Here is a 25,708-nt window from a genome sequence, read left to right as displayed (position 1 = left end):
AGGCAGCATGTACAGATCGGGTAGCGAGTGAGACATGTTTCTGTTGCTGTGTAGCACAAATGAGCTGATAAACGAGAACATGAATTAGATGGGTGCATACTAGACTCGCATACTCGCCGATAACCAATCCAGCATTTTAGGCTGTATCCGGGGCATTTCCGGTGCTGGTATCGGTATCGGAACAACTCTATGTACCAGCTACTGTGATTATCTTAATGACTGCAAAAGAAAAACATGAATGAAATGCATTGAAAATGGTTAAAATATCAGAATCATTCATAACAATGTGGAGGTCAGACATAAGAAGTACTGTTGTTTGTTGCCCCGTGGCAAAAACATAGCACGACTTCTAATGAGCTAACAGGTTTATGGAGTTAAGGCGCTCTCTCTGACTGAGCCGACAGTGTTGGTGGTGCACTTTAATGGGCTCTAGCCATTAGACAGGACTCTGTAATGGTCTCAAGTTTAAGGAAGTACACGTATTTCTGTTGGATACACATGCTTGGGAATGTCAAATATGTGGAATAACAGTGTTATGGTTTTAATGTTGTATTTCTGTGTAAAAACGCTATATTGATTAGATTTTACATCCGTTATGTTGTCTCACAAAGACACATTCATACACCGAAATTGCAGAAAAAGACCTGTTTCTTCCAGAGAATACTGTTCATTGTTGTGCTTCCTGGTGATCTCGTTACAACACGTCACTTTATCCTGTAAGTGTTGCACATGAGTCATACAGGAATATTTCACTGCGCAAAAGGGAAGGGAAGCACGCTGAGGAGAAAGTAAATAAAGGTACAGCAGCTGAGGAACGACAGTCCTGGGACATACATGTTATCATATTACTGGTCCATTGCTTATTCAATGACTTAATGATTGAACAAACACGGGTCCAAAGTTCACCCATATCTACTGATGTGTGTGTTTGCTCGCTGAAGACTCTCGTCAGTGTTTCTGCTGACTCACAGCGGCCTTCTGGTGACCTCTAGAGGACGCTGCTGGTAAATGATGGTCGCGCTGCAGCAGTTAGAGGTGGTCTCTGCTCTGCAGTAAGCAGGGCCCTGATGGAGCAGTAAAATGTCCAGCGTTATCGTGTTAGCTGTGATTGATTGATGCTGTCTGGGCTCTTGGCTGTGAATGCTCCCCCCACCCCCATCTGAATGTTCCTCTCTTCCTTCTCCCATGTGATTGGTGCAGAGTGCTCACCTGGCAGTGATAGATGCCCTGATGGCCATGGGAGCCATGGAGACGGTGACTGCGGTGAAGACATGTGGTGCTGCCGAGCTACTGGGTGGAGCCTCCAGCTGGGAGGATGCTCTGCTTCATTGGGTTAACGGGGTAAGGAGCAAGCCAGAGAGAAATGACGCTTGTTTCAAACACACATCTTGTTTTAATACTTTCAGAAAATTACTTGTTCAGACTTTTATCTTCTTAAAAGACCTCTGTTGTAGATGATCCAGTGTCTGTTTAGCTGCGGAAATGAGGATGCTGTAATTATTTAACCCACTGGTTTCCAGTGTAAGACAACTTATTGAAAAAACAGTTGGCCTTTATCTCAACATTTCATTCATTTCTGTGAAGATTTTTAAAGTTTGGATTATTATTTAAGATATAAGCATCAAGCGTCAGGAAGAAGAAACACTGAATTTGTTAAATAAGAAGCCTATTAAGTAGGTATGATTTGTTAAAAATAAAAAAATACATAATATAGATAAAGTATTGTAGTTAAATATCCATAAAATATGTCACTTAGTCAGGGGTCATCACTTTACTCAAAGATAGAAAAGGGGTCCCTTAAGGAAAAATATTGGGAACCACTGGTTTAATCCACTGTGTTTTAAAAAGGTGAGAGTATACTGTAGATCTGTGATCTATGTGTGTTAACCATTTTGTCTTCCTGGCATGCTCTCAGTTAAACCAGAAGTTAAGAGAACGTACTGAAGGAGCCCAGAATGACACGTCTCAGGCCATTATGGAGCCCGAACCTGTCCAACCCTCTGTGAGTATTACATTACACATCCAGCGTGTTTCTATCTCTTGTCACACTCATCATTATAACTACACACACATGATAATCTGAAGAGGATTATGCACTCAGTGCTATAAAAAGGCAAAGTGCTATGTATTAAGATCATATTGTTGGTTCTCCTACTCTACAAGCACAACCAGTATTGGTTGACACAATAGAATTAAAGGTAGCGTCGCTGCTTTGTCAACAAGGTTGTCTTGTTATTCCAAGGAGGTACCGTCATCACAACCCTTTTCTCCAGTTTGTCTAGTTCTTCCACTGGAGGCTTAATACCTCTCCTTCTGCTCCTGTTCTTCCATTTCCTTGTCTTTCTCTATTTCCTGTCCCTCCTCCTCTCTGACAGTGTCCTACTCGCTGGTACTGGAAACTTGTTCCTGTAAGTTCCCTCCTTTCCTCTGCTCCTTCCCCCCTGTCCCTCCATCCCTCCAGTGTCTTCATCAAATTTATCAGCAAATACCTGATGGTCAGGTGTGTTTTTTGTTTTTTTTCTCTCCATATGCTGGTGTGAGAATGTGCATCACATCCTAATCTGCGTTAAAGTGCACGTCGCAGCATAAATGTCGATAGGGCGGGGCGTTGTTTGCTGACTCACGAGTGGTGCATGAATCACAATCAGTACTCAAGCCGGCCTTGACACTGCCTTGTATAACCGGTTCCTCTGGTCCTCAGAGGTGTGTGTGTTTGTGTGTGAACGGCTGTGTGGGTTAACAGAGACGAGCTTCTAGTCAGCTGGTTCCCGCAGACAGGGAGCTGTTTGTATAGATACTCTAGTTAACCGGTGTACCTGAAACATTCTTTCTCTCTCCTGAGACTCTCACTTGTCCCACTTTCTCCTGACAAAACCTTCCTTCTTTCCGCTCTGATTAAGTCACTCACTTTGCATCTGTCATTTGTTCACTCTTGTACACATTAGCATGACCTTTATTGGTTCTCTTTCCTTTCACTCATACTGCAAATCTTCTTTTTAACATTTTCTGTTATGTGTCACAGTGTCTATTAGACTTTACAGTATCCACCCATGTTTGGAAAACCCTGACTTTGATGATGGCTTTAACATTAACTAATTTGTCAAATGATTTGCATATAAACATTAACAAAGTATCATTAAGGTCACACTGCAGTGTTTGATTAACTTCATTGTTTGTTGTTGTTTTTTTAGCTCCGCTACAGGAAGGATAAAATACAGTCCAAACAGAAGCCCATCTTTCCAGCGGTGAATGAAGTCAAAGACCTGTCTAGTGGTTGTGCTGTTGCTGCAGTCATACATTACTATTGCCCTGGCCTGCTAAGACTTGAAGGTACCAGCAAACATTGTAACCCACGAACAGCTTTGTAGTACTTAAAAGGATAGTTTGGGTGTTTTGAAGTGGCGTTGTATGAGGTACTTATTACCTACAGTAGACAGCGGTTGGCACGCACCCAGTTTGGAGAAGCAGACAGGAGTTACTGTCCGGAAGCAAAGCAACTCCCGTGTTCTGTGAGGTAAAATTACTGTTTTTGTCAATGGAGTCTGGTTGCTTAAGGCGAAAACATAGATAACGGCTTCAGCTCCCCGTTGGAAACATACACTGTATAGCTGTATGACGGCTCGGTAAAGCCGTGAAAATATTCGAAATATAGCGTACACTTAAACTGATATAGATTTTCTTTAGGTGAGCCTTTCTTTAAGGTGACTAAAATACGTTTTGCTGCCGTCCCCGTCCACAGCAGTACATTGCTTTGCTTCCGTGCGGTAACTCCTGTGTGTTTCTCCAAACTGGAGGTGTGCCGACCATCATCTACTGTAGGTAATACACTGACTATGACTATATACAACCTCACTTCAAAACACCTGAACTATCCCTTTTAATGTGTTTATGTCAGTTTAACACTTTTTTTCCCTCTCTCTGTAAGATGTTTGTATGAAGGAGTCCATGTCTGTAACAGACAGCCTGTACAACCTGCAGTTCATCCGAGAATTCTGTGACAGCTGTCTGAAGAGCTGTTGTCACTTGACGCTGGAGGACATGCTGTACACCCCACAGGAGCTTCAGGTACTTACAGTCACTCTCCCGAACATTAGTCAACTGATTGAGACATTAACACAAATATTGAGTACTGTATTGGCTGATTTATTCTGTCTGATTTATTTAGCTCAACTTGCTGAGCTTCCTAGCAGAACTGCTTACCTGGTTTGAAGTACGAAGGCCAGAATTCGTTCAACCGATAGACACGTTGGGTAAGTGTTGCGGTCCTGTATAATAATACTGTGTAATCCTACCATTAAGATCATTACATTGAGTATCCGTTACAAAATCTTATTTTCCTTTTTGTTAGATGGACCCACACCAGTAACACCAAGAGGCTTGAGTGGTAGCAGGTACAGAAGCTCTCTGGATATGATTTTTGCTTTTGTATGATATTCTTTGTATGAAGCACTCGTTTGGACTGACTGATCGTTTCTCTGCTTTACAGCACCTCCCCTTCTATCTTCAAGAAGCCTTTCCTCCCCATCTCCGCTCCTGCGTCAGGTAGCATTAAGACAGCATCCTGTCATCATTACTCATCATCAAGCTACAGTGTTTTGTATATATTTCTATCATTTTGCAATCTGGTTCACCTACTTCCCTCAACCTCGTTTGTCTTTTTTTCGTGCTGCATTATAGTCTTGTTTTCTTATTTTTATGGATATTTGAAAGTTTTTGTACATATTCTTTTTCTATTTTTGTATTGGTGTATTGTTTGATTTGTGCATCTCTGTGGTGTGCATGCCTTTACGTGTCTGTGTGTGTCCCATTGTATTCAGGATCTTTGACTCAGTCTACCTCAATGTCTCATATAGAAGGAGTTGGAAAGACATGGAGCAAGAAACCTCTCAGGTAGGACTCATATATTCGATACTGGGGGTACAACGATTTTTGTACAAGTGTTGACTTGCCATCAGCCTATCGGCAAATAAGATGACATTCGCTGATGGTAGTGGCCTATGTTTATCTGTTGTGTTGCATCAATTTTGTGCCGGCTAAATGTTGTGTTGGTTATTTGCTGTCAGTCTCAGACAAATAAAAAGTGAAAGAATTTTTTTTTTTATAATGAAGAGGTCTTTGTTTCTCTATGTAATCCCTATTTAATACCATTTAAACTCTGTCTTTTTAACTTATTTTTATTGCACTTACACTCGCTTGTTTTTCTTTCAGCCGCCCCTTGTCAGCAGTGTCCTTCAGCATTCCTTTCGGTCTGGACAGTGATGTGGACATTGTGATGGGCAACCCTGTGATAACCCGCTCTGTGAGCTCAGACCAACTCAACCCAGCAGTCCAAAACATGACCCGGGTGCCCTACACCCCTCCTGAAGACCTCAGCCATTTGCTGAGCAAACCCCCCGGCTCCAACGGTCCGCAGAGAGCTTCTTGGGCCACCCAGTCTGCCAGTATTCCCAGGCTGGCAGAGGAGAACGGCCTTGCGGCAAGTGAAGCGGGAGAGCTGCCTACCATTGAAGAGGCTCTCCAAATAATCCACAACGAGAGCAAGATGGAGCCCCGTTTACACCCTGATGGCGCTCCTGATGGCTTCTACCTCCACTCTCCTGATGACCCTGTTAGTTCGAGACATAACAGCAATTTAGCACCCATCAGCTGCTCTGCCCCCCCACGCTCAGGAATGCTGTACCGGCCCACAGGGGAGTCCAGGGAGCCCACTCGCACCAGAAACACCTCTGAATGTTCACGAGATGATGACTCGGTCTTGAGAGACGGCAGTGTGGACTCGGATGCATCAGAAGACCTGCCCAAGGCCCAGTCCACTCCAGCCACACCAGCTGCTGGTGTCAGAGGCCACGGCACAGAGGTGTCTGATAGTGGTGTGAAGATGACCAGCTTTGCCGAGCGCAAAAAGAAGCAGATTATAGATTCTCCCAAAGCCAGCGACCCTTCTTCTTCTTCCTCTCCGATGACCACGTGGGCACAAAAGTCTGAAGAAAGCCCCACTAAGAGCCCACAACTCAATAATGAGATGTCTGAGCTGGGAACTCGGCTCGAAGAAAAACGCAAAGCTATCGAAGCCCAGAAGAAACGCATCGAGGCCATTTTTGCAAAGCACCGACAAAGACTTGGGAAGAGTGCCTTTCTGCAGTTAAAGAAGGAGCAGCGTGAGGACGAAGGCGAGGGTGAAGGAGGGAACGGCCAGATCAGCACCTCATCCACAGAAGAAGACCTCTCTCGCTTGACACTGGAAGAAAGACTTGCTCGAATGGAAGAGGAAGAGCAGCAGGAACAAGATGAACAGCGCCCCTCAGTGGATGATGACGGTAATGTCAAAGGAGGACTTCAGTTCAACAAACCGGTCGGTCACTCCAAAGAAAAAGCGGGTACGCCAGGAGAGAAGGGCTCTGGGGCTCCTGGAGAGAAAGCGGTGGCTCCACTAGGGGACTATAACAATGCTGTATCCAAGCTGACTGCAGCTCTTAGCTCTCTGCAGAGTGACATGCAGCGGCTGACGGAGCAGCAGAACCCCATGGTCAAGAAGAAAGCTCCAGGTTCCAGCAACAAAACCTGGGTCATTCCACCCAGCCCTAAAACCTCCACCCCAGCTCCTGCACGCCTGTCGCGGGAATCCACCCGAGATTTAAATTCAGCCTCCTCCTCTCCGTCTCCATCTCACAGAATCACAAACCACACCACTCCTTATAAATCCCCTAAAGTCCAGCGTAGAGCCCAATCTGTGCCCCCTAAAAGCCCCAAACACCACCAAAACAGTCGTCCCTTGGACAATAAGGTCCCCACACTGTCGAGGGTTATCACGGCACCTCAGAACGTGGACAGCATCCCCCACCTTCGTCGTGTAAATCCCTGGCAAATGCAAGACCAGACTGTGTCTTCCTTCTCCCTTGGTGACTCTCACAGCCTAGATGAGCTGCGTTCATCTGGACCAACTCCTGTCCCCACGCCGACACAGACCCCTGCGCCAACTCCTATCCCGACTCTCCGCCATGCCGCAGATGACGCAATGTCAGAGGTCGGCTCCATCGACGATCATAGTATATTTAGCCTGGACCTGGATGCCGGGCCATCGCATGGTCCTTTGGCTCACAAGGACAGGTTTGCACACGGGGGCTACAGCTCTGGTGCGCCATCAGAGTGCTCCTTCGAGAGTGATGTCCCTGCAGGGATGTCGAATGGCAAACGCAGTAGCCTGATAGAGATCTCACTGTCTGCTCTGCGAGGAGACGGGGAGGAGGATGACCAGGTACCTGACACTTTATCTGACTCGATGAGTGACCGGACGGAGCCAGAGGCGAAAGGAGGGGTTGGTTTCTTTTTCAAGGTAGGTGACTAATGATTAATATTATTGTATGCACTTTTCTATAAATGCTGTTTTAAGGTCAGTATATTCATGCCTTTTTATTTCTGTCTTTATTATTAGGATGACAAAGAGCGACCGGAGGATGAGATGGCCCAGCGAAGAGCAGCTTTGCTGGAGAAACAGCAGAAGAGAGCAGAAGAGATGAAAAGACGCAAGCTTGAGCAGGAAAAAGAAAAAGAAAAAGAATTAAGGTGAGACCCTTTTTTTAATTCAGATACCTGCATTCATAACCAAATCAAGAAACCAAATAAAGAATGTAATATCTGACATTAAGATTGGTCAAGTTTGTACAAGTTTGGGTATTACTGTAGTTTGTGCAGCTTGTAACTAATGAGGATGATTAGGAATTACTGATTTATCGTCCGTCCGTGATATCTCAGGATCACTGGATTTCTTCAAATTAAAAATGACAAACGTCCACTTGGAGTCATGGATGAACTGATTTTGAATGAATGTATTTGGTGGTCACATTTTTGGCTATAACTGAATAATTCATATGCCAATTTCACACAAATGTCTAATAGGATAAAATGATGACATTTGACGGTTGGCGGAGGCATACAACCGTGAGGCGTAATTCCAGTTACCATTGGTTTTGCAATGTCAATGTCACACAATGAAGGTTTAACACGTTATCTTCCTGTCCTTTTCAGCAAGCCTCAGTGGATGACCATCGAGGGCTGGGGGAATAAGAATGAGGACCAATCCCAGACTCCAGGCACCCCTCCAGCATCACGCACCCCCGTCGAGGGGACTCCCCAGCGCAGAGGAGACTTCACTCGGCAGGAGTACGAGAGGAGGCACCAGCTGAAGATCATGGAGGACTTGGACAAGGTGCTGAGGCAGAAACCCACCACGGTCCGCGGCGTCAAGAAGCAGAGACCCAAGACTGTGTTCAGAGACGACTCCGTCCTCTCTCATAGCCCTGCCCGGGGTTTCATGGGTAAATAGCTCTGATGTTGTTCACCCAAATACTAAAAACATAGAGAATGCTGGCACATTATGAGATGGGTTACAACCCACGCGTAACCCGTGGTTTCTTTTTCCTCCTACTAGGCACCAAGCTGAGCAAGCAGTACTCTCACTCCACCATGAACCTCTCCTCCATGGCTAATGACTCTGGAGGCCTGACTGTCAGGAAGTCTCCCAGGTAACCCACACTGTGACGATGGCTTGTACTTTCTTGATAAATTTTGGAAATGAAACACATAATTCAGCCTAAATTAGTGTTCGGATTATTTAACAACACCGTTATTTTAAGTACCAAAGAAATATAACATGTCTTTTATACAATGTTAGTACATTTATGATAATAAAGTAGAGCTGGGCAATATATCATTACAATATTGATATCATTATTAGGGCTGTCAATTGATTTACAATATTTAATCTCGATTAATTGCATGATTGTCCATAATAAATCACGGTTAATCACAAATCTATTTTTTTATCTGTTCAAAATGTACCTCAAAGGGAGATTTGTGTGTGTGGTTCTGTATAATTGTATACCAACAACTACAGCTTCTGTGGTAGCTGTTATCATTGTTATCAGGGGCACTGGATGTTATCAGGGGTACTGGATGTAACGTACAACATGTACTCACAGCCTCAAGGTCGTTCCTCACTAAACTCTTGTTTTGACTCCCTCTAGCCGGTCACACTCTCCCTCCCGGTTAATGTCACCACGACGAATAAGTGCTCACAACGGAGAGAAAGACTGGGAGAACGGCTCCACTATTTCCTCCCCTGCCTCGATCCCAGAATATACAGGTCAGTGATGGCTCCTGAACTACATTATGACAATGAAGCCAGTAAGCATTGTTTTGTTGGTTTAATGACATTTGGTAATGTTGTCTTTGCAGGACCAAAGCTCTACAAGGAGCCTAGCTTTAAGTCCAACAAGTTCATCATCCATAACGCCATCACCCGCTGCTGCCTGGCCGGCAAGGTCAATGAACCACAGAAAAACAAGATTGTAGAGGTAAGCCATCCTGCTGTGTCAGAGTCCAACCAAAAACTAGGCTAGAAGTGACTGTGATCTCAGCTGCACTCACCTCAGTGTTGTTGTCAAGACCAGGGTCTGAAATTAGCATCATCAGGCCATCCTCCAGGCAGGCAAAACACTAGGGATGGGAAAAGGGAACCGGTTCCTTTGGCATCTCATGCCTCTGTGACTATCGATTCCTCTTATTGATCTCGAGTACTACAACACCGACTCACTTTGTGTTTTTATCCCTCGAAGCCGGCGACAGCCATGGCCGGAGGCGTTAAGTTTTCGGGTTGTCAGTCCCTCCGTACGTACGACCATCTGGTCCATTCTTGGGAATGCGATATCTCAGGAATGCCTGGAGGGAATTTTGGCACAAACGTCCATGTGGACTCAAGGATGAATTGATTAAATTTTGGTGGTCAAAGGTCCCTATGACCTCACATCCATACCACTCTTGTGATATCTCGGGAATGCCTTGAGCGAATTTCTTGAAATTTTGCAGAAACGTCCACTTGGATTCAAGGATGAACTGATTGGCTTTTAGTGGTCAAAGGTCACTGTGACCTCACGTCCATCCCACTCTCGTGAAAGAGATATCTCAGGAACGCCTGGAGGGAATTGTATTACATCAGACACAAACATCTACTTGGATGAACTGATTCGTATTTGGTGTTCAAAGGTCATTGTGACCTCACAAAACACGTTTTTGGCCACACACTCAAGAATTCATGTGCTAATTATGACAATTTAACACAAATATCTAACAGGATAAAATGATAAAGTGATGACATTTTGGACAGACATGGATGTAAACTGCAACTTGACTGGCTGACGGAGGCGGTAATTCTATTTTCTTTCTTTTTCTGTCTCTCCCTCTTCAGGAAATGGAGACGAGCTCGGCCAACCACTTCCTCATCCTCTTCAGAGACGCCAGCTGCCAGTTCAGAGCGGTTTACACCATGAACCCTGAAACCGAGGAGATGGTACGGCTCACTGGCATCGGCCCCCGCATCATCGCACCCGAGATGGTCGAGTCCATCTACAAGTACAGCTCTGACCGCAAGCAGTTCACCGCCATCCCGTCCAAAACTATGTCCATGAGCGTCGACGCCATCACCATCCCTGGTCACTTTTGGCAAAAGCGCCCAGGAACTCCCAAGAAGCTTGGCACCCCCAAATAACGTTGGGCAGCTGGGTAGAGATGGGTAGAGATGTAACCATTCAGGGAACCAACTCCCAGTTTCTATTTTGGCCAGTGAGGCTCTTGAGATGCAGTTTAACTAGCAGTGGACAGCATGGCTGATTAGGCTTTTGGCCAGCTTTCAACCTGGAACAACCCAGTCAACTCTACATGCCAAGAGAAAGGGCCAATCACTCACTCGTTCAGCCAATGTAGTTATAATAGTTTCTCTCTTGAGGGCTTCTGATTGGCTCTGCCTCGTCTACCTAGATTGTAAAATGTAATGCGACTGATTCTGTTGGGATTTCCCTCGCTCCCTGCCTCCTCATGCCTTGCCTTACCCTGCCCCTGGAGTCATTTTAGGTAAGAAAAAGGAGGGGACAACCACACTGCCTTTGCCCACACAACAGTATTTTGGGCCAGAGTAGTTCCCGCCCCTCTCAATTCTGCTTGCTTTTCCTTTTTGCTGCCTTTTCTTCTTCTTCTTCTTCCAGAGCTCACTCTCTCTCCGGTCTACTGAGACGAGTGGCTCAGCTCTCACTTCTGATAGCTGAATGGCAGGTAACGCTGCTCTCCTATGAATGTAGGGCACACACTTACCACTTATTCCATTCAAGGGTGTTGTCACTGGTTTGTCAGGACCAGAAAATAGCATAGTGGGGTGTTTCCCTCTGTGGGCTGCACTGGTGGTGGCTACTGTGCTACACCTAGAAACTGCCTGTGCCCCCATAGCTCGCCACTCACATTCAACTCCTTCAGCTGTAGACATCTGGATGTTTTTTTTATACGATTTTGACATGTTTTTTGCTGGACAAATCAGCCTTTGAGAGCTGAAAGAAGAATGAAATTCATGTGACTTTTTTTCCCCCCCTTGCTTTCTCATTTTCAACATGTGATGAATTGAAATGTTATCTTGAAAAAAAAAAACAATACTGGAAACATGAAGGAGGGCTTTATCGTTACTTGGGTACGGCTCTGTGTGAAAATGATAATCAATGCTGATTTAATATATACTGAATGCTGATTACTTTGATTATTTTTTTTTTTTTGGACAATGATTTGTAAAAAAGTAAGTTTGTAAGCTACGAATAAGCTAGCCTGCTGCTTAAGCATTAGTGAGATGTATGTTTGAGAACGAGTGTATGAGAATGAAAAGAAATTGCTGAAACCTTTTTGTCTAGGGATTAATAAATCATTTAGGTCACCAGGAGTCTGTTTCCTGTTATATGATTCCCTGTTTGTGCATATAAACAGTAGGTTTCTTGATGAAGGATCATCCCGGACTGTAACAGCCCTCATCTTCCCCACACAGTCTCTAGAGACTCCTTCGTGTATAACTGGGGGAATGTACTGTTTTTTGGCCTGTGTGTCCATGCTGTTGGGAAAAACCACTTGACCCTGCAGTAAGTTGTGATCAGGTCGCCACAAAACCTGTGGGAAATGGGCCTCTTTTGCAGTCTTTAGCACTACAGATGCAGCTGTCCTCTTTCAAATCACTGACTGCCTCCAATAAATGTGTTTGAATGAGAAAAAAAATTAGGAAAAAAGATGATTGATAAAAAAGCGAGTGTGGAGGAGTGCACATGGAATCAGTGGATGTTTGTATTTATGTGTTTGTAAAGAGTAGCATGTGGTAGTTAAACACTATATTTTCCGTGCAATTCTCCCCTAGAAACCCCCACGTCAGAGGTGTATTTATTTGGTTTGCATTAGTTGGTGCATTTGATGTTTAGTTTCAGGTTCTACCTATGTCTTTTTTTTTTTTGGTTAAGGTGGTTTAAGTCTCGCCTTCATTTCATAGACGATGTCATAACATTTATGTTTTCTTTTCTTTTCTGTTCTTTGAATCTGTGCCAGCACATTACGTGTGATCATTTCATAAATTGACTATCCTCCTCGGCAACTGGACCAGACGAATAAAAATCCTTTTAAAATCATTGCCCTTTTTCACTCCCATGTTTATTTTCCCATTTGCATTGTTTTTTTATTTTAATTTTGAATGGGTGCAGTTGATATCAGTTTGTGCCAGTAGCCTTAGAGTGAAGGCAAAATCTTGCTTCAGAAACAGTGAAACAAAGAGACGAAACTCTGGCGCTTTGACAAAAGCTGCTAGATGGCGTTGCGGTAACGATGCCGCCATTTTGGACTGAAAACATCAGTGAGTCCATTGCCATGGGTGTATAAAAAGACGTCTGTAAATCAGAGGATAATTTTGTTTCCAAGGTAAATCAACTTCCCAGTACGAACACTTAGATAACCCTCATTTAAATCATTATGTTCTAAAAGTTGTCAAATTAAATAATAGCTGAATCCAGAGTTGTTGTCCTCGGCATAATAAACGTGCATCAGACCCACGGGACTGCACCGCCATGCACGTTCATATGACATATCCGGTTCTGCCAGCTTCCTGCTAGCTGTATGCGGCTGTAATAAAGGATATATTGGCTGTAATTCATCACTTTTATTATCTTCTAATACGCCCATGGGCTGTATGCTGTAAGCCTGTACCGCGGTGGATGTATTAACGTCTCTGTTCCCAAACAACCGGCCATCGGCCGGTAGCTAGTAGTGCTAGTAGCATGACATAAACAGAATTTAATGGAGTTGTAGGCTATTTACTAACACACAGGGCAAAAAAGTTTAATAAGTAAGTAAGTAAATAGTTATAAATAGTATGTATATTTATATTTTTATTGTTCAACACAGGCCATTTCGGTAGAGACATTAGAATTATGACAATAGAATAGAAATAATTTTGTTTTACTTCTGTACGGCACTTTTTAGGCTGACCTTTTACTGGCGTCCTGTAGTCGTTTACAGTCCAAGATGGCGGAGGCGTAGCTCTGCTGCTGGGCGCTGACGTTACAATGGAACGAACAACTGATTTTCACTTCTTAGCAATATACGTTCTTTGGTGAAGCTGCAGAAAAGAGTTTTTCTAGCAGATACTGAAAAAGCTGATATGTTATAATGTTGATACACGCTTGAGTTAGGTCAGTTATGGGTTTTGAGTACACATCGGCACATCCAGAAACCAAATTTCTTTATTCAATGATGCATTTTTCTTTTGTTTTTTCACATTTAAGTGCTTCCTGACTATTAAAAACATCATGGTAGTGCTTGGATCTCAAATGTGTCCAACAATACTGACAGCAACAAGTATTTACTGGGCTGTTTGGCTGTGGTAATACTGTTAATGATGAGCACTTGGAGCAAAGTATGACACAGGTTTACTAAATACTCCCCTTCAATGCTGATCCTGGATCACATATTTCCCTGTCACTTCTGTGATTGAAGCAGTAAGGGGCTGTTAAAGAGAGCATTAAGGAGGTACAAAAAAATCCACTGCAGCAAGCTCAGGCTTTGCCTCTCTCGTGTCACCGGGGCTTCAAGACACGGCGGCGTCTTCTCAGTTGTGCTTGGTGTGCAGCATCTCAGTGAGCAGAGAGTTGCAGGGCAAATCTCCCAGAAGATGGCGCTGGTACAAATACTCCTCGACCTGCAGGCTGATGCTGCGTACTTCAGGAAGCCGGAGCAGCAGCTGGCCGAACTTGTCTGAGTGTCTTGGATGACTCTGTTGGGTGTGCTCCATCAGGGCCCGGTTCACCCTCTCCTGTGTCTGCTCCACCTGCCTGCGGCTCTGCACTGACTTCACATCTACAGCAGAAAGAAGATAAATAGTACAATCATCAATACATAAATACATACATGCATTCAACCTCATTGCCAGAAGCTGCTGCATGCTTGACTTCAAAGGATAACTTTGATATTTTTCAACCTGAACCCTGTTTTCCTATATTTTTTGTGTCTAATGGGGACAACATTTTTTGAAATTGGTCCAGTATTGAGGGAGCCGCTAAACAAGCTGTAATGTAATCATTTGGGGCAACCTGGCACCGTCATGCACGTCCACTAAAAGTGCTTGTTTTTGTCAGTGACAGGCTCTGATTGTATAAGTGTCTGACAACATTATGGAAAGGACTCTACCTTTAACTTCCTGTTTTTTTGTGTCATGTGACTAGTTGCAGGAAGAGACAACGGTGGAAACATGAGTGCGAGTGGAGAGAGGAGTGCCATGTGACGCCGGTGATGTCAGAGTTTGTTGTGTCTGACTACAGAAAGCATAGCTTGGTGTTATCTCAAATATTTTCAATGTCATGGCTGAATATTTAGATGATTTCAACAATGTGGAGGCGACGCAACATTTCACAACAAGGTTTCTCCGAGCGAGACACACAATAACAAACAGACTGGATCAAGCGAAAGGAAAGAAACATTTTTCATTTCTCTCTAGGGTCCTTTCCATAATGTTGCCAGATACTTATAATAACAATCTGAGCCTGTCAGTGGCAAAAACAAGCACTTTTAGTGGACGTAAACTGGCTCCAGGTTGCCCCAATGATTACATTACAGGACGTTTACTGGCTCCCATCTACAGAGTTCTTCATCAATACTGGACCAATTAAAAAAATTGTTGTCCCCATTAGAGCGTTGACACACCAAACTGACGGTCAGCCATCGGCCTAGTTTTTGCGGTGTGTCCCGCACCGTCGGCTCTAGTCTGCCTGTGTCTGAGTTTTTTTGGCTGATTCAGCATGTTGAGACGGCGGCGGAGGTCGTCGGTGAGAGAAGTCACTCTGATTGGTTGTTCAGCTTAAACGAATCCGTGCATGAGAAGAGAAACGGACGTGAGGAAAGCAAGCCAATGTGTAAAGTCAAGAGAAAAAACACAAAAAGGCTCTTTTCATTTTTTATCTTCATCTCATCTGATCATTCCAATACACGGATATTTTCACAACGACATGGCCATCTGGAATGAAGCTAAGTGGTGAGTGAGAGTAGATATGGTCCAGGTTGAAAAATACAGAAGTTATCCTTTAATATTAAAAGAAAAATGTACAGCTAAAACGTCACACAGATGATCAGAAAGCTACATCTGATTTGTTTCTTCTATAAAGTGTCTAATCTGACTAGACTTTCAAAAGGAAAAGCTCACCCGGGTTGAATAGCACCAAGTGTTTGAGACAGACAAACTCATGTCTGTCCAACTGGAATGCCTTCAGTTTGAACACTAAGTCCTGGGTCCTCGATACCAGGCTGCTCAGTGTAACTCCGGCCTGAGAGACGATGGTCGACACCTCAATCTGCATCACAATGAGAGATCAGTGGTGGTGATCGGAATTAAACGTGACATAATGTTCAATCCAAAGATGATAATAAGAATTCTGCATTTCGTTCTGTTAATGTTACCTGTTGTCCTGTGACCAGATAGATGCAGCCCTCTTTGCTGTAGGTCACCTGTCTGCAGAGGTGATCCAGGACCAGCAGCTCGCTCCAGCAGCTCTGCAGCAGCACCATCTGGTCCTCTACCTGTGGGAAGCATAAAAAAATAGATCTGATGTAGTTGCAAATGAAAGACTTCGACCTTTGACCTCCAGTAAGCACCCAACATATGGTCGTGTCTAGAAGGGACAAACCATGTAAGGTGGCTGCGCACATCCAAAACTGTAGTTGGACTAGTAGAAGACAGCAATGAAAAACGAAGACCTATCCTAACCGTAACTATTCGAGGTCAGTGCCTAACCTTAACAATCCCGCGAGAGTTTCTACCCCAACTACCCCCAACACATGGTAAAAAGTGAATGCTGTAGCTCTGCTCACACAGCTAATTTCTACTACTGTGAAACTGTATAATTTCATGATTCATCACCTTGAGCTCCTTGAAGAGCGTGCTGTTCCTGGCCCACTCCACAAGCCCAAACAGAGTCTGGTCGGCGATTTTGCACATGATGCTGAACGTATTCAGGCGGTCGTGTTTGCCCCGGTTGGCCTGCTCTCTCTGCAGACTGGCGAGGACTTTGGCACAGAGCTGGCTCTCATCCTGCTCCCCCTCCAGGAGCTGACTCAGGAAGCTGGATGTGAGAGTGGCTGATGAGTGTTTGTCTGGGGTTTGGGTGGGAGCTTGGTGGGAGAGAGGGGTGGCTGAGCTTGGTGTTGAGCAGGGGGATGATGCTGGTGTGCTTCTCGGTGTGAATGAATTGTTCGGAGTTGAGTGCACATAGTTTGCGGGAGCCGGGCTGTAGCTGTAAGGCATTTCTCCTTTCTCCTGGAGGTATCCAGGGAAGGTGCGGTGGTAGAGTCCAGGGTAGGGTAGCGATAGAGGGGGGAGCACCCTGTCTACGTTCATAGTGCAGTCCAGAGGCATGGGTGCACCCGACTGCCCCATGCCAGAGGGATACATGTGGGACTGATGAAAAGCATCAGAAGACAATGGAGCACTTGTGTGACTGCTCATTAGGTGAGGCTCATTTGGAGCTGTGGGCTGGTATGTTTGAGTAGTTTCCATCTTAATCCTGTAGGGAGCGGTGTTTGGCTGGTGATACACTTTTTGCTGTTTCATCTGCCTGTCCCGCCGGTACAGAGGGCCAAATTTATTCCTGCCACCTCTCATACGATCTGCTCTCACCGCTGTTAACAGAACAGGAAACAACTCATCAAGGTTTTACCACAAGATTTCAGACATTGCCAGAGATAATTTGGTTCATAAAACTGATAATATGCCCACTCCATTTTTTTAGGGCTCAGATACGAAGCCTTCATTTATAATCTGGGTCACTGCAGCACTATTTTATGACTTCTTAGATAAGCAATATGGGAGAAAAGAACACGTATGTCAGTGGCACAATGGCAGAATGTAAGTACAAAGGCATGAGCGCATGTGTTTCTGTGTGTATTTACTGTACCTTCTCGCTTCATGCCCACTGACAAACACTTCTGGAAGCGGCAAAAAGGACAACGTTTCCTCTGGGAAAGGTTCATGGGGCAGCTCTGTTGTTCTGCACAGGTGTAACGCTTGTTATTCTGCACCGAGCGTTTAAAGAAGCCCTGCAGAGAGAGAGAGAGAGACCGAGAGACTGTAACCCTGTTGCTTCATTCTCGGCACATCACAAGACAATCCTGAGTGACAATATAAAATATGCATCATGATTTGATCTATACTACGACACCAAAGTGCCTTATGGTGCTGTTAGAGATTGCATACTTCCCCATGGACTGTCCAAACCCCCTATCCCTTACCTTGCAGCTTTCACAAGTGAGCAGTCCATAGTGGTATCCTGACACTTTGTCTCCACAGATGGGACAGCTCTCCTCTGACTCTGGTCTGCCGTCTGGCTCTGTCTTTAGTTCCTGAGCTGGAGAATGAAACCACATTTAACGCTAAATGTCAAATGTACAGTATGACACAAACTGAAGGCGGCCAATTTGGCACAAGGTGATAAAACAAGTGCTAGATCAGTGGTTCCCGACCTGGGTCAAATATAACAAAATATTCTGCTTCAATCCACATTTGTTGGCGTTTAGCCTTTTGAAAAACAACATTTTCACTGCGGTCAAAAACCTATTTGCTCTCCCGCTTGACGCACTGAAAGGGAGGCACGCACCTATATTAAAGGGTGATCTAGCAGCAATCTAACAACACCACAATTTACATTTATTAAACCACAATAACAAAAAATCAATTACGGCTCTAACACTATTATAGTAAATTAAGTCGTTACAAAAAAAGATCATATTATGTATCTGCATTTTCTTGGTGAATTTGTCAAGACGTCATCACTTTATGTTGAGAAAACTGACGGGTTTTATTCATTAAAGAAAGTTGATTCAATAAAAAAAGACTCACTTGTTTAATACACTGAATCACTATATCCAAATTGAGGATTTTGTTTTTCGAGGATTTGTAATTTTTTTTAGAGTGATGACATCATGAGCTTTTCTTAGATACAAGTAAGGGGGGCTTTAAGGGAAATAGGTTGGGAGCCACTGTGCTAGATGTTAAATGGGGATTGTTATGGTGATGTGCCAAGCTACTGAAAACACGTATATTCTGCAGAGAGCAAATCCTGCTTCGATTTTCTTTTTTCTTTTTCTTCTTTACTTTTAGTAAAATACACAGCTTGCTAGAGGTGAGTGGACATCCCATTGTGTTTCTTTTGTTGGGAATGATCTGTGTATTTGGCAGTGAACACCAATATAACACCACATTCCAGCTTTGCATCAGTGCAGGTAATATCTCAAGTCAGCCACAATAAATATAATATGTCTGGAATAACAACATTAATACTGTCAGTTAAAATACTCAGTGGTTCAGTGCTTTGCTGCTGTCATACAGTAAGTGTGTCATCTAATGGGGTTTATTGCTCAGCTGCTGAGAGAATAGTGAGCAGTACAGGACAGATAGTACCTTATCACTCCGCTTGATTTGCTTGACTATGATCACAGATATGACCCTTACATAATTCCCAGTCTGTCAAATGAAAACTGCTGAACCACTTTATGCCTTTTACGTCTGTGAATGTGGATTTCCACATTGATCAATATCATTTCTGCTCCACTTCATACTATACATTTACAGACACTCCAACTTTAAAACAAGACCTTTATAATATTGTACAAATTCAAACCATATTTTCTGAAGCTTTATCTTTTACTCACATGTTAAAGATCCTTCCAGAGTTAACAGATCCTCTGGGTAGCTGCCAGCGTGGTGGACAAGTGGCTGCTGTGGGTGATAATCCGGTAGGTCCATTCTGGCTGATGGGACATGAGCTTCAGAGTCTGATCTTCATCGTTGGAGGAGATCAGGAGACCAGACAGACACCGTAGGAGAGTCACAGAAAGGCTGACTGTCAGGCCCAACAGCCCCGGTGGACTGATGGCTGTTCGGGGCCCACAGGTGGACTTCGATCTGTAGTCAGTGTCATAAAACCTCTCCTGACTGGCACTCCTATACCCAGTCAGTCAGTCGGCCAGCCAGCCAACGAGCCCCTCCATTGAGGACAGTCAGCTGTAGTGAAATCACTCCAGTGTCATTGAGCCATCCTGCAGCTCAGCTGATAAGATAAGACTCCACTGAAGAGTGCAGTAAATCACAGTCAATACTCCAGCCATTCACATTTCATGTCAATTCCTGCATTATCATTATGTATTGTAGCATTGCAATTTACGCAGTGGTGTAAGAAGTATACAGGTCTATTACTTAAACCTGCAGTAGGCTGAATATTTTTGGCATTATTTGGCAAAAATTCCATAATAACCTTTCAGCATATTGTATTCATGTGTTCTGAGAGAAAACTAGACTTCTGCACCTCCTCATGGCTCTGTTTTCAGGCTTTAAAAAATCTAGCCCTTGACGGGAGAATTTGGCCAATCACAGGTCATTTCAGAGAGAGAGAGCGTTCCTATTGGCTGTGCTCTGTCTGGTGGGCGGTGATTGGTATTTCCTAAACTGATCTCAACATGGCTGCCGGGTCACAAACTTTCTCATTTTACAGCTAAACAGTACACTACAAGATGTTTCTGAAAAACATTTGAGGAGAGAAATAAGCATTACAGTAACAGAATATTGATTCATATTTGATCAGCGCTGCCTAGTTTGACCGTTTGATCGGAGTTTGCGAGTGATTGACAGCTGCTCAGAGACGGCAGACTCCATCTCGGCTGAAGTACAAATATCTTAAAACTGTAGTAAATTTCAATACTTTAGTAAATGTAGGCTACTTAGTTACTTTCCACCACCATTCTCAAGTAAAACATAATGTACCCACTCTATTAGTGCACTCAAGGAAAGGGCATTAAAACTTTGCTTTACTCAGTACAATATGATATCAGTCAATGGGTGAAAGGAGAGACTGTGATTAACTTGTTCCACTTCCCCAGCCCGTGCTTGAGATGATAAGGTGCCATTCAGGGCAGTTCAAGGGTGGTTATGGTTATGACTCCTGCACATTAGCTTGTAAATGAATTATGACATTCATCATAAAATAGTTCTCCCTGTCTGACACTGTCTCCCTTCTCTCACAGGGTAAATCTTCTAAATATTCAACAATTGTTATCATTTATGAAAAGCTTCAAGTGTCAGGCAGTATGTGTAATCCTGGAAGTAATGGTATTTTTGAATTTAGTAGTGCCATCTGGTGGTAATGTAGAGGTTTGGAGAATATGCAGGCTTCATCTATTGTTAAACCTGCTGTAGGCAGAATACTTTTGGCATAACTTTTTGGCAACATGGCTGCCGGGTCACAAACTTTCTCATTTTACAGCTAAACAGTACACTACAAGATGTTTTTGAAAACATTTGAGGAAATATAGGCATTACAGTAACAGAATATTGATTCATATTTGATCAGCGCTGCCTAGTTTGACCGTTTGATCGGAGTTTGCGAGTGATTGACAGCTGCTCAGAGACGGCAGGCTCCAGCTCGGCTCTAATTGGTTGTTTTCCTCCGGTCTGTGAAATCCTGCAGATGCCGATAAGAGCACCGGAGGACACCGGAGTAAACAGAGGAACATGATTTTTTTCTGTCTGATGCACTGCTGTCAGGATATAGTGATCGTTTTATAAAAAATAACTTTTTAAAATCATATTACTCGATTTCTACCCACTGCAGCTTTAAATCATCTGCTTTTGACACATTTTATTTGTTAAAAAACACCAAAAAAAATCACTGCAAAAGCGTAACTTTATTGATTAGAACAAAAAAAAACACCAGTATAAAACCATTGTGACAAGTTTAGCATGGAGTATTCAATTAATTCAAATCCATCTGCATTTTTAAACTCTGTGCTCTCGCTGTCAGGTCATTTATTTATATGACACGTTATGACTAGAAGCAATGTCCAGCTGCAACGTCTCTTCATATACAACGTCTGATGTAAGCTGTCATTGCACAGGGCCCATAATATTCAAGTTTCCTCACTGCTGGAGTCTTTGGCGGTGCACACCAGCTTATCCTCTCCCACAAACCACACCTCATTGTGCCTGTTAAAGACCTTCATTGGGCTGCAAGAAACAAGAGCACACACAGTCATTTATTGCCCAATATAAAATGATCAACACATGTTGAATCTTTCTGATTGTCACTGAGAAAATGATGGTGATTTGTTTACCTGTTATATCCAACAGCATAGTAGAAGTCTTCTTTGTACTCGGCGTCCACCAAGTCAAGGGCGGTGGCCAGGCTGCTTGCCTGGTTTTTGAGAGCACCGGTCATCATCCATCCTCCGAAGCTCGTCGCATACACTTTCATCTTTGGCTTCTGCTCGATGTACACCTGCAAGTCAGCAAAGTTTCATTATCTGAAAGTAGTAGGGCTGTCAAAGTTAACGCAAATTTGTTTTAACGCCACTAATTTACACAACGCATTTACACAACTTGATATTTTTAGGTTGTAGCGGGTTCAGTTTTAAAGCTATAGAGTGAAGATACAGGTATCATATGAAACTAAAACATACTGTCATAGTAACTTGTCAGAAAGGAGGTTAAATAACGCTCCGAACATGTGCTAAATTTTGTCGAGGGAAAACTGTCATGGCCATTTTCAAAGGGGTCCCTTGACCTCTGACCTCAATATATGTGAATGAAAATGGGTTCTATGGGTACCCACGAGTCTCCCCTTTACAGACCTGTCCACTTTATGATAATCACATGCAGTTTGGAGCAAGTCATAGTCAAGTCAGCACACTGACACACGGACAGCTGTTGGGCTTGAGTTTGCCATGTTATGATTTGAGCATATCTTCTTATTCTAAATGCAGTACCTGGGAGGGTTTCTGGACAATATTTGTCATTGTTTTGTGTTGTTAATTGATTTCCAATAATAAATATATACATTAATTGCATAAAGCAGCATGTTTGCCCACTCCCATGTTGATAAGAGTATTAAATACTTGACAAATCTCCCTTTAAGGTACATTTTGAACCGATAAAAAAATGTGTGATTAATTTGCGATTAATCGCAATTGAATATTTTAATGAAGTGACAGGCCTAGAAGGTAGATTTCACAGAATGAATTCAAACATGATCATGGCATTGCTAAATGAAGCTTGATGTGGTGTTTCGTCAGAGAAGGTTACCTTAGTATCAGTAGGTTGGGGGGCATTCGACTGAAATCCAGCTGGCAGCAAGAAACTCATTGTGTAGGATTTAAAAAAATAACCCGCCTTAGGCATCTTTATAAGGACAGGAGCTGTCATTTCAATTTGCTTTCCTGATTATGAAAACAAAACAGTTTGAAGAAAAAGGAAATGTCAGAAATAGGAAATACACAACAAGCACAAAAATGTTCTGGCTTGGATATCCAATAAAGCTGCCAGACTATTTCTGCTCTCTGAACACAACTAAATACAGTAATTATAAGGTCAAAAAGGCCTTTTCATTTTAGCTGCACCACATATTCAAACAGAGGCTGGAAAAACTGGTTTCCTTGCAAACTGAATGAGTTACAAAAAGTTTAAAATATTAAACTCTTTACATTACACTCCCTGCTAGCTGTAGCTATATTTTCTGTAATGTTGCACCACTGTATTGTGTCTAACGGTGTGCTGTTCTGATTTTCTCTCTTGAAAAAGACATCCTGATCTCAATGAGACTACTTCTTTCAGTTACATAAAACATAAATAAATAAACGCACCATCCACGTTGTTACCAGTGATGTAACCAAACAGTCGCCTGAATAATCCCATTGATGCAAACTCCATGCAGATGGAAGTCTCGTTAGTTGAAACCCATGTCTGGGAGTCATAGTGGCGGGCCTGAGGGACACGAACAAACACAGTGGGTTTCTGGAAAGTTCATCTCAAATGTAAAAAGGTTTCTCTCTTGCTCTCAGACACACTCACCTCAAAAACAGCAGTCTCACAAACTGGATCAAACAGCAGGCACTCCTTTGTCTCAGTACAGAAGGTCAACTCAGATGAGTTTCTGTGTAATTAGAAAGGAAACTATTAAAAAAATGTGATAGCAGTAATCATGTGTGCCAGGATCTGGGTCAGAATTATGAATATCTTATAACTCCTTATACAGTATATCCAAGAGGTAGTAACAGTACTTCCAGTTTACAAATAACCAACACTTCAATGAAAAACATTCTTTTTTTTACTTAGTTTAAAGTACCTTCTATCAGTACAGAAGCTGGCAAAACAAGCCTGTTTCACTACAGTCCTGGAATGATCTGCAAGCCAAGCTTAAACTTGAAACCCTTATCCTTTACGTAAATGATTTTAAATTTAGATAAAGGAAGTAACAAACACATGACCAAGATGATGCCCTGTTAATGCACTGTATGATGTCATGTATTTAGTAGTACCTATTGCTGCTGCGGTGATTCAATGGTGTTGTCTTGTTATGTGTGTTGGATGCTGCTATTTGACCCTGTCTTGGCTAGGTCTCACTTGTAAAAGAGGTTTTAATCTCGATGTGACTTCCTAGTTAAATAAAGGTTATATATATATATATATATATACTCTGTAATTTTGGTCAAATGCTGCAATCTACTAAAAATGTAAATTCAGGCTTCTTACCCAATTCTGGCCTCAGCTGTTAGTACCAACAGGAAACCAACAAGCCCTGAAAGGTAAATCCTGAAACACAGATATAGAGTTTTCACTAAGACTTTACAGAGATAGATAGATAGATAAATAGATAGATAGAAAAAAGAAACATACACACAACACAAGACACCATTAAAACACACAAATATACAGTATATAATGGTATAATAGCAATAGTGCAGTACATTTCTATGCAATGCTTTTTTTTTTTTTATCTAAGACAGTCTAGACAGTTGAATTAAAGACTACTTACATCGTGGCAGTGTTGGGTTCTGTGCTTTGGAAAATTGTATCTTTGCAGTCTGGTCCAAAGCAACTATTTATTCCTGCTGCGGTTATGAAAGGACAACTGGCCACTCCCTGAACCCATAACACAAACCAGACAATGGAGTGTCTTGACCAATGGGAACCCAAAACAGAAACAAGAAACTTGGAAGAATTATGAAACAAACACGTTTGACTGCATGTGTAATTTACGTATTATGTAACCCCTTTAGCCATTAATATATCTGTAATGTAGATGATCTTAAAGGGGATCTTTAACACAGTGTCAGGGACACAGTTTAACACTATATAAATATATATATATATATATATATAACACAATACAACAGCACTGCAACAAATACTATACTTCTATGGTTGAGACAGCCTGAGACTTGTTAATATTATTTTTTTTACTTTTAACAACATCATCTAAAAGTCAGCTAGAAGTACCAGTGTTATGTGTGTGCATGTGGGTGAATGTGTGCAACATGACTGTAAGAAGAGGCGTATAGGTGAGACACAAGTAGTCCTAAATATAATTTAATGTGACCTGATTTATCTTATCTATCTTATCTCTTTAAGTGAATAAAAAAAGTAGGATTCACATTAAAAAAATAAAATAATCAACAAACATTGTTGTATTGGACAGACTACAAAGCCACATCAGGTGGGACAAATTGTGACAGAACATCACGTGAGGCGGTGAGACACTGTTAGAGAAATTATCTAATAAACAGTCTCTGGTCATTCAGTTAAGAAGCAAATACCATTTATTAAGCAAATGCATTTGGGTTCATACAGCAGACAAGTCAGTGTACAAAGACCAAGAGCTCCCTCACTACATCATTCTTTATAATCTTGGTTTAGCCTTCCCCCCCTTGTAGCCCACACCTTCCACCCTGCTTCTGAGTGAAAGCATTGTCTATTCTTAAAAAGAGTTACTTGTGATTAGCTAGTTTTAGCAGAGTGCAGAGGCGAGGATGATAAGTAATGTATCTAAACTAGTACAGTCTGTGCTTTCCCAGGGTATTCAGATTTATCTGAGTACACAAATTCTACACAAAGGGACATGGTATTTTCTCTCACAACACGTTTTAACTCTCAGAACATGAGTGAAACGCCTAGTTCCCATGTGATATTATTTACCACCACATTGTACAGTGTCCTTAATGGTCACCCTGGCTCTGGTTTACACAGTCAGACATGATGGACCATGTAAGCGAATATTCATGTCACAGGAGAATTTCTTACCTTTTGTTAACAAAGATCACGTGATAACGGTTTTGTACCTGCTGAACACCAAGTTTGTTCCCATTTCGAAAAAATGCATACAACCACGAGACAAAAGGTTTAATCACACTCAACATGTTCCATAGATGAGAAAGGATTGGTGCACAATCAGGATACATGGATATTATACATTTAACAATTATAAAATTGGTTTCTCAAATGTGTTAGTTGGTTTTGTTGAATGATGTAAATGTATAATTTACATTTTAATCCTGA

General features: G+C 42.6%; 3 protein-coding genes across 6 annotated transcripts in view; 1 reads left to right on the top strand and 2 right to left on the bottom strand.

Annotated features, from left to right (window-relative positions):
- The window catches only part of camsap3 (calmodulin regulated spectrin-associated protein family, member 3), a 31,636-nt gene extending 19,157 nt beyond the window's left edge, over window positions 1-12,479 (top strand). Inside the window, exons 3-18 of one of the 4 annotated variants that reach the window (XM_074656386.1) lie at window positions 1,201-1,341; window positions 1,916-2,002; window positions 2,376-2,408; window positions 3,192-3,330; window positions 3,926-4,065; window positions 4,166-4,250; window positions 4,349-4,391; window positions 4,487-4,542; window positions 4,854-4,890; window positions 5,209-7,333; window positions 7,433-7,563; window positions 8,026-8,315; window positions 8,429-8,522; window positions 9,024-9,142; window positions 9,235-9,353; window positions 10,244-12,479. In XM_074656386.1, the coding sequence (XP_074512487.1) occupies window positions 1,201-1,341; window positions 1,916-2,002; window positions 2,376-2,408; window positions 3,192-3,330; window positions 3,926-4,065; window positions 4,166-4,250; window positions 4,349-4,391; window positions 4,487-4,542; window positions 4,854-4,890; window positions 5,209-7,333; window positions 7,433-7,563; window positions 8,026-8,315; window positions 8,429-8,522; window positions 9,024-9,142; window positions 9,235-9,353; window positions 10,244-10,543 (3,939 nt within the window). In that variant the 3' untranslated portion in view covers window positions 10,544-12,479. Of the gene's footprint in view, window positions 1-1,200; window positions 1,342-1,915; window positions 2,003-2,375; window positions 2,409-3,191; window positions 3,331-3,925; window positions 4,066-4,165; window positions 4,251-4,348; window positions 4,392-4,486; window positions 4,543-4,817; window positions 4,891-5,208; window positions 7,334-7,432; window positions 7,564-8,025; window positions 8,316-8,428; window positions 8,523-9,023; window positions 9,143-9,234; window positions 9,354-10,243 lie in introns of all 4 variants that reach the window. The other 3 variants (XM_074656384.1, XM_074656387.1, XM_074656385.1) reach the window with 3 other exon arrangements.
- Window positions 12,480-13,295: 816 nt separating this feature from the next.
- Window positions 13,296-19,266, bottom strand: nr5a5 (nuclear receptor subfamily 5, group A, member 5). Its single transcript, XM_074656376.1, has 7 exons — window positions 19,039-19,266; window positions 17,620-17,735; window positions 17,286-17,427; window positions 16,253-17,010; window positions 15,793-15,912; window positions 15,539-15,686; window positions 13,296-14,199 (listed from the first exon to the last, which is right to left on the bottom strand). The coding sequence occupies exons 1-7, from the start codon at window positions 19,130-19,132 to the stop codon at window positions 13,952-13,954; spliced, it is 1,626 nt and encodes a 541-aa protein (XP_074512477.1). The 5' UTR covers window positions 19,133-19,266; the 3' UTR covers window positions 13,296-13,951.
- A 1,781-nt stretch (window positions 19,267-21,047) lies between these two features.
- Window positions 21,048-24,325, bottom strand: soul5 (heme-binding protein soul5). Its single transcript, XM_074656375.1, has 7 exons — window positions 24,189-24,325; window positions 23,906-23,965; window positions 23,225-23,306; window positions 23,017-23,137; window positions 22,460-22,593; window positions 21,493-21,656; window positions 21,048-21,385 (listed from the first exon to the last, which is right to left on the bottom strand). Coding segments are annotated over exons 1-7 (660 nt in total). The 5' UTR covers window positions 24,191-24,325; the 3' UTR covers window positions 21,048-21,288.
- Between the last annotated feature and the right edge of the window lie 1,383 nt (window positions 24,326-25,708).

Source organism: Sebastes fasciatus, chromosome 13 (assembly GCF_043250625.1).
Source record: "Sebastes fasciatus isolate fSebFas1 chromosome 13, fSebFas1.pri, whole genome shotgun sequence".
In the NCBI taxonomy this organism is placed as follows: Eukaryota; Metazoa; Chordata; class Actinopteri; order Perciformes; family Sebastidae; genus Sebastes; species Sebastes fasciatus.
This window is presented reverse-complemented; position numbering and strand designations above follow the sequence as displayed.